Source organism: Lipotes vexillifer, unplaced genomic scaffold (assembly GCF_000442215.2).
Source record: "Lipotes vexillifer unplaced genomic scaffold, Lipotes_vexillifer_v1.1 scaffold382, whole genome shotgun sequence".
Lineage (NCBI taxonomy): Eukaryota > Metazoa > Chordata > Mammalia > Artiodactyla > Lipotidae > Lipotes > Lipotes vexillifer.
In genome coordinates this window covers 5,922,281-5,930,966 of record NW_006780611.1, presented here as the reverse complement: position 1 = coordinate 5,930,966, position 8,686 = coordinate 5,922,281, and the positions used below count along the sequence as shown (strand labels likewise).

General features: G+C 49.1%; 1 protein-coding gene across 1 annotated transcript in view; it reads right to left on the bottom strand.

Annotated features, from left to right (window-relative positions):
* The window catches only part of EFCAB6 (EF-hand calcium binding domain 6), a 234,631-nt gene that overhangs the window by 34,677 nt on the left and 191,268 nt on the right, over positions 1-8,686 (bottom strand). Inside the window, 3 exon segments of the mRNA XM_007454091.1 lie at positions 4,736-4,817; positions 4,819-4,914; positions 8,011-8,206. Of these exon segments, the coding sequence (XP_007454153.1) occupies positions 4,736-4,817; positions 4,819-4,914; positions 8,011-8,206 (374 nt within the window).

The following is an 8,686-nucleotide window of genomic DNA, read 5'->3' as shown; positions in this document are numbered from 1 at the left end:
TCTCTGGGACTCCACGTTATTCAGAGTCGAAGTGAGCTACAGGGCCACCCCCCTCATCCGTCCCTGAGCACTTCCTACTTCCCTCCCTCCCTCCCGCCCGCCCACCCGCCCAGGCAGCCACACCTCAAGCCCTGAGGGCTCCCTCTTGCTGGGTCCCTGCAGGGTTGTTCTCCAACAGCCCCTCCCTAGAGGTCACTGAGTCCCTCCCTGCCCTCCGCTGGATCTCGGCTCAGATGTCCACTTCTCACCGGGCTACCCTTCTGCCCGGATTTATTTCATCCCACAGCACATACTGGCTTCTGACATCTGGTACATATTCTCATTTCTCGTCCGTCTCCCTCGCTAGAACGCAGGCCCCTGGCACTGCTGACCTCAGGACCCGCTCAGTGCTGGGTACACAGCGGGCGTACAGGAAATGCTGGCTGATGGACAGAGTGACTGGGATGGTACATATCCACCCCACTTTGTCTCTAAAGCAAAGTGATTTGCGTTAGAGACAAGTCACTGACGTGGAAACGCCAGCGATATCACAGGAAGTGAAAAGGCAGCTCCAGAGGGACATGCAGGGGTCCCGGAGGAGGAGCTGGGCAGCTGGGCTGGGACAGCCGAGCCCTGTCTCCTGTCTGGGGCTGGTTAGGGAGTGGAGGGGAGAAGAGGTGCTGAGAGACAGGAAGGTGCAGCTGGAGAAAAACGGGGTCACAGTGGCTGCCTTTGGGAAGCAGGACTGAGGTGAGCAGTTGATCAAGTGATCTCTGCTTTTAAATCTTTTGCAACAATTCAATTTTATTTCTATATGGGCATATATTACTTTGATACAAATGATAAACGTTTGTTTAAAAAAAGAGTCTTGGGACTTCCCTGGTGGTGCAGTGGTTAAGAATCCGCCTGCCAGTGCAGGGCACATGGGGTCGATCCCTGGTCGGGGAAGATCCCACAGGCCGCGCAGCAATTAAACCCGTGCGCCGCAACCACTGAGCCTGCGTGCCACCAGTAGAGCCTGCAAGTAGCTCACAACTACTGAGCCCGCGCGCCTAGAGCCCGTGCTCCGCAACAAGAGAAGCCACCGCAGTGAGAAGCCCGCGCACCGCAACAAAGAGTAGCCCCTGCTCGCCACAACTAGAGAAAGCCCACGCGCAGCAACGAAGACCCCACGCAGCCAAAACATTAAAAAATTAATTAATAAATTAATAAAATTAATAAAAAATAATAAAGTAAAATTTTAAAGTTCAAAGAGAAATAAATTTAAAAATATAAAAGAGTCATCTAAGAGTTGCGAAAATCCCCAACCACCCCCTAATTCGGCAGCATATACTCTCTGCCCTTGACCTCACCCCCAAAGGATATTTGTATAAAAAAGAGGACTAGAGATAAATATAGCAACATGTTAACACTGTTTGTCCCTAGGGCTGACTTTAATTCTCTCCTTCAAAATGACTGGTATATTCCAAATCATGTAAAATTGACACAGGCTATTTCTACAAATATTAGCTTAAGCCATATGAAATTGTCAATATTCAATACTTAGGACTCTAAAAATGGTGATTTCATATGATTCAACCTAATAGAAAAATTATTTTTTAAAAATGGGGCTGCTTTCAAGATCAACAAAAGTATTCCTATCCTTTGAGCCCAGTTATTTTATTTCTTGGATTCTTTCTTTAGGAAGGAGGTCCAAAATGTGTACATAGACTTGCATACAAAGTGTTCATGGCCCAGTAAATTACAGTGGCGAAAGCTGGAAAAAACCCAAAATGCTTAAAAATAAGGAGTTGATGGAATGTTATGCAGACATTTTAACTCATGTTTGGAAGAACTTTAAGTGACTTGGTGGAATTTAATGTTAAAGGAAAAACAGCAAGATACATGATTATATCTAAAATGTTATCTCCACTACGTAAAAACACGCATTACATCTGTACACTCACGTTCATGGCTGCATTATTCACAGTACCGTAGCTGAAACGTGGAAGCAAGCCAAGCGTTCACTGGATAGGATAGATATAGATGCATCAGTAGATCAATGGATACACAAAACATGGTCTATCCATACAGTGAAGTATTATGAGACTTAAAAAGGAAGGAAGTTCTGACCGTGCCACAAGAGGATTAAACCCTGAAGACATTACGCTCAGTAAAATAAGCCAGACGCAAAAGGACAAGTACCACACGTTTCACTCATCTGAGGCACCTGGAGTCGTCAAATTCCTAGAGAAAGTAGAACGGTGGGTGCCAGGGGCTGGGGGAGGGGGTTTGGGGAGTTAGTGTTTAATGGGGACAGGGTTTCAGTTTTGCAAGACGAAGAGAGTTCTGCAGGTGGAGGGTGGTGATGATTACACAGCAACGTGAATGGACTTAATGCCACTGAGCTGTGCATTAACGTTAAGATGGCAAACTTTATGGTATCTGTATTTTACCACAGTGAAAAAATTGGGGGTAAATGCATTAAAAACAGACGAAGAAACTCTCCGAGGCAGCGTGGCCCTTGGGAGGAAGACAGCTCTGAAGCTGAACTGCCTGGCGTCCGCTCCAGCTGCGGAGGCGGGTACCTGACCTCGGGACCCACCTGTTCCACCTGACCCCCTCCCTCATCCGGGCAGCAAACCAGGTGAGCAAATGCCAGGGGCAGGGCCCAGAGCTCAGCAGGTCTCACTAAGCCGTATGGAGGTTGCTCCTGTCATCACACCATCATCACAGGGTTAAACGACTCTCTTCTGTTTTTTACACTTTCCTGTATTTTCCAAATTTTTCACAATATGTATTTCTTTTAAAAGCAGAAAAAAAGTATAATTCACATGAAAATAGTGACAGTCACCACAGACAAAGAGAAAAGACAAGTCACAGACAAGGAGAAGACATTTGCAACGCCCATACCAACAAAGGAGTGGAATCCTTTCAGGCAGTTCTCAGACGAGGGAGCTTGGATGGCTGATAACATTTGAAAGTCTTGGCAGAAATGAAACTCCCGATAACACCAAGGGCTCAGGGATGCGGCGCGTCAGCAGCCCTCCCGCAGGGCTGGCGGGAGCGTGCGCTGACTGACAGATGCAGCCACCACCGTGGCGGTGTCTGTGGAGTTCAACTTGTGCCCCCGCCCCCTCCCGCAGCCGTTCCATGCAGAGTGACCCCGAGTGTGCAAAGGACACAGTCACAGAAGGCTGACCGTGTCCTGCTCGTAACGGAGAAAACCGCAAACCGCCTGTATGCCATTAGCAGGAGGACGACGACTGAACGGGGTTTGTTCATTCAATAGAATATATTCATTTATCATTTAATTGGCTAATTTTATGGCAGCTTGAGTGAGTGAACTAAAGCCAATGTAACAACATGGATCAATCTTAAATTCATGATATTAAGCAAGAAAAACACAAGTGCCGAAGACAGAATTTGATACAATATCATATATATAAAGTTTTGAAACAGGCAACAAAATAGTATATTTTGTTAGGAAATGTCCATCTAAATGGCAGAGATGAAAATACTCACACACCCCAGAGGAGATGGCACAGCCTTCAGAGACCTGGAGTCGGGAGCCAGGCTTCTGGGGCCACAAACCAGCTCTACTGCCCACCTTCTGGGTGACTGTGGGCAATGACTTGATGTGTGTGCCCCAGTGTGCCCCAATGACTTGATGGGATATTACTAGCATGTGCCTCGTAGTGATAGCAAAAGAATTAGACCAGTTAATATCTATATAGGACTAAGAATGGTGCCTTGCCCTCAGAAAGCACTATATTGAGTTTGCTGCTGTTATTATTACTACAGTGAGTCTCAGACCTTAAAAACGCTCATGCCATTTGCTCTAGCAATCTCATTTCCAAGAATGTATCCCAGATAAGCGATCAAGGATTTATGAACTCGGGTGTTCACTATATACAAAAGTGTGCAATTGGAAATGACCTCAGCATCCAGCTACAGGAGGACAGTTAAATACATTTCAGCACAAGCCTGTTGTGACTTAGCTGTTGCACTATTTTTGGATTTTTCATATTTGTTTTCCTCTCCCTTTCCATGGCGGCAGGGACACCTGTGTGTCCATTCTCACTCAGCACAGAATGGTGACCAAAGAAATCCAAGTTGGCTGACACTAGATTGTAATTGTCGCTAATGACGTAGGTTCATTTACATTTAGAAATGGAGAAACAGCCTAAGAAGGAACAGCTCGTGCTCCCAGAGAAGTGGTCCGGGAAGGAACGAGAGCCCTGTGGTCAGCCACCCACCCTCCTCCAGGAAGCCCTCTTAGACTTTCCCCAGGACCCTACTAACTCCACGATTACCCCTACCTCAGGCTTGGCTGATACATGGACCAGGTCCTGACACATACTGGGTCCTCAACAAATGTCTCCCAAGTGGGTCCCAATTCCCCCATTGCTGGTTCAGGGCCTGACGTGTAGTGGCCTCACTTCTCTCGACACTAGGTCATCTTCAGGGATCTAAGATTCTTAGAACTCATTAAAACAACCAGACAAAAGCAGGCTCTCCTAAACTTCTTTGAAAATAAACAAAATAATAGAATAGAATAGAATAACTCTAATGAATTAAAGGATACGTATTTACCTTCTAACACTACGTAGAATTTATATCAATTTTTCATTTAGAATGAGCTAATTAACTGAGGTGATGGCCAATTTATTTGTTGTGGTTTTAATCAATTATCTATTTTGCAAACACTAATTTTAGCCCTTTTTCAAAAAGAAATGCTTATGTGCTGCAGACATTCTTAGCTCCTAAAGGTAACTGCTGAAGTTCTGGAGAAAATATTTCCAATATATACAGGAGGTGAGATGAATTCTTAGTTTTCTCAAAAAATAATGATACTGGGTTATCTGTTAGTTTGTAAAAGAAATCCTTAAGAACTTGTGCAAAATCTGAAGCCTTTACAAACCTAGTGTCCTCTTTATCCAGTGCAGAAAATGCCTACAATTAAAAAAAAAAAAAAAGGCAGATGTTCCTGTCAAGGGAATATTTCAAAAATATTTTTCTTAAGTATTGCTTTTCTGAATGCAAATGAATTCAACTGAACGTGAGTCCCCTGCAGATTCTAAATTACTAAATAAACGCACGAGGACTGAAGACAGACAGGTAGGATGTGCACCCCGTCTGAGAGTTGACGTGTCGTTGAGGAAACTTGCCTTAGTCCCTCCTCTTTGGATACAAAGACGAAGAGGTGTGAAAGAGGAGCCCTGGTCCTCGCGGTCCCGAGGAGGCTCCGAGGCACGAAGGCACTTGCCCGAGGTCTCTGCGTCATTAAATTCTAGCTCCCCAATGAATCACCTGTGAGTGAGAAGCTCAGGCGCTACCCCACTGCGTCCAGGTGTGAGGCAGGGGGTCTCACGATAGGAGTCTGACGTGGGAAGCAGCCAGGAGGAGGAGTGAGGGACTGCCCCATCCCACCCACACCCCAGGGCTTGAACACCGAGGCTCTGTCCTTTACGGTGGGGGAGACCCCCCTGCCCGCGCCTGTGCAGAGGGGCTGGGGCAGCCGGCGCCAGTCCAGCAGTAAAGCAGTCAAACCGAAGTGCAAACATTTGCTATAAAAAGAAAGCACATTTTTTCCCATCTGTTGAAACAAAATCATTCATTTCTATTGCACTAGAAAACCCGTATCAAGGGGTAAGTTAAGATCTTAGTTTTTTAAGTAAGAATTTAACGTGCTTGCAGACCCAAGCCCAAATTCCTTTGCGGTTAATTCTCACTCAGGACTAACTGGGCACACCCCGTCCGTCCACAAGGTGTTATACAGGTAACCAAATTAACCTTAATACTGTCTGGCTTCAAGCTTTCATTTAGCCTGTGTAGATACGACACAGCCAGGTACAGTGGAAAACCTCTGGCTCCACAGCCAGGTGGTAGACTCTGAACCCTGGCTGTGTCGCCCACCATAAACCCTTAGCCTCTCTGAGCTTAACTTCATCGGTATAAAAAGAGGGACAACAGAACTCGTGTTGGTCTAAGTTTTACTATGGCAACCTGAGGACGCACCTGTCCAGGTACCCGGCGCACAGTGGATCTCGGCATATGTTCAGGAGAATGGCGGTCAACATGAAGGGAGCTGACCGAGCATTCTGTTCTGAGGGCGTTAGAAGGTGCTGCGGTGCCGCAAGGCTCAGTGGACCTAAGGGCTGAGCTGGGGACCGGCTCGCTGTGGCCACAGGACCTGCACTTCCCTGAGGCTGTGTGGATTCCCCGTGTGTCAATCCAGCCTGACAAGCCACGGGGTGGGTGGAAGAATCAAATATGCCAAGGCTTAGGGATCTATAAAACTCTACATAAATATAAGGTATTGCTGTGTCATTTCAGAAACAAGACGCTGCATTGAGACGTGTCTCCAGTGACACAAAGAGCTGCATCATGTGTCCGGTACCCTTTCTGACAGCCGTCCTCAGACATCATCATTCCCTCCTCGCCTCGCTGCCCCAAACGCCCTCCCCCTCCAGGCCACCTGCCAGTCTCTTGGCCAGAGAATCTCACTCTCTTGCTTAAAACCTCGTCTCCTAAGGAGTATTTCTCAGAAGTGAGAACCGTGGTTCCTCCCACAGGTTCCATGGACCTCAGTTTAAGAAACACCCCGATAGATGTGATGTGGTGCCACCCTAAACTGGAACAGGGCAGAGCCATCCTGCAAATGGGTTGATTTGGCCTCTGCACAGTGCTTTTGACAAATCTGAAGTGCGTGCTGACATTTAGAAGCCAGGAGGTTTCATAGCTTCTCAGGAAAAATACAAAGATCTAGCAGAGCTGGGACCATTTTTCAGCTACGCAGCAGTCGGCAGGGGCTGGGGAGAAGCTGTGCCTCTGGCCTGCTGTGGCCGCGGCCTGGCCCCTTCGTCACTTTTTTACTTCTGGTCCCTGTGCCCATCCGAGTTTGCAGTCCTCACGCGGTGACCACTGGGCCAGGGCAACCTGGTGTCGAAAGGGGTACAGATGGTCTTTCTAGATGGCCTGCAATGTGTTCATACTAATTTTTCTTTGATCTTTAGATAGTCATTAGAATAAAGACACAAATATGCTAAATCCTCACAGAGAATTCCTGCATGCAAACAATGTCTGCTGTCAGGAGGAAGGCAACGCTCGCCGGCATTCCAGAACATTCACAAGCTGGCTGGGCTGCCCTGCCTTTCTCCTTGTCTCCCACTGAAACTTGGACTGCAGGGCCCACCTTGCCTCCCGGTGCTGAGAGGACGCAGGCCTTCAGCGAGGTGGGCCTTGGTGTCGGCGTGGGGCTGAGGGTCTGCATGTGGCAGACACAGAGGCAACCCTGCTGGGACTGTGCTGTCTGGACAGCACGCGCCTAGCATCACCCGGGAGGCCCTGCGTTCACCGTCTCCTTAGGCTGCAAGGCCTGCCCTCTGCACATAGCATCTCTCTTCCCAGGGCTGCTGCAGGGGGAACTCACGTGGGGACCTGCAAAGGGGACCAGCACCCATTGGGGAGCGCGGCCCGAGCACTGTCTTCCAAGGGTGAGCCCCGCAGTGCCATGCCCACGTACACCGGGTCTCGGCACGACCCCCCGGGGTCACACAGATGTCAGCCTAAATGTCAGTGTACTCGGGGGACCCCATCCTTACACCCCCTGCCCTGGGCTCCCAGTCATGGTGAGGCTTTGTGCCACCACCCGGCCCCGGCCAACATCTTCAAGGCCACCTGGCGTCACTCATTCCCCACTGGCGGCACTCATTCCCCACTGGCCCAGGCTCCCCTAAGGCCTCTGTCCTCTGCCCTCTGCCCAGAACCCCTTGCCCTCACTGCAGACCCAGGCTTTGCTAAACAGCGAGCACTTTCGTCTCACAGAACACATGCTGGGCACGCTCACGGTAGCTTTGTACAGAGCAAAAGCAGATAAACATTGGCTCCAGTGAACAATCTGTTCTCGACCAACCATCGAGCTCAAGGAGAGTGGCGAGAGGTGGAGGGGCCCAGGATGAGGGGCAGGGCTGAGAGCTGCTTTGAGGAATTGGTGTGAGCCCCAGAGCTTCAGTTTCCACAGTAAAAAGCATGTGCTTTCTCTCATACCGTTGACAAAGCCGGACTGGAGGAGGCAACGACCTCCTGGATGTTCTTCAGAACCTCCTCGGGACTTAGGGTCGCAAAATTGATCGGCACTCTCTCCTCTTTCTCTTGTGGCTGAGGTTTTGTCGGCTTGCTATTCTCCACTGCTCTCAAGAAGTCGAGGTCATTGATGGAATTACCATGCCAGCTGATTCCCCAACTTGTCCCAAAAGAAAGAAAACAATATATTAATTTTAAAAACCCATCACTTATTCATTCAACGAACACTTGCTGAGCACAGAACAGTGTGGAGAACATGAATAATGTTGAGACACGTTTCCCTGGCCTGTAGGTTCACGCACACCGGTCAGCTATGCTATTAGACGAGCACACACGAAGACTGCAGTCTAAGGGCACAGGGGAAGGGCTATGACAGGAGAGAGCGCGGGGCCACTGCTGGCTGGGGGCGGGCCACAGACTGTCCTGCCCTGAAGCTCTGAGACTTGAAGGCTGGATGGTGGGCTCATGGGCTTGAAGAGCAGAGGATGGAGGAGGAGGCCTGGCTGAGGAATCTGGCCCCGTGGCGGGGGCAGATGAAGTTGCTTCAGCAGGGACGCGACACGTGCAGAGTCAGATCCTGGGGAGACGCATGTGATGGTGATGGCAGAGCTGGTCTGGGGGCAGGACTGTGGGGTCGGGG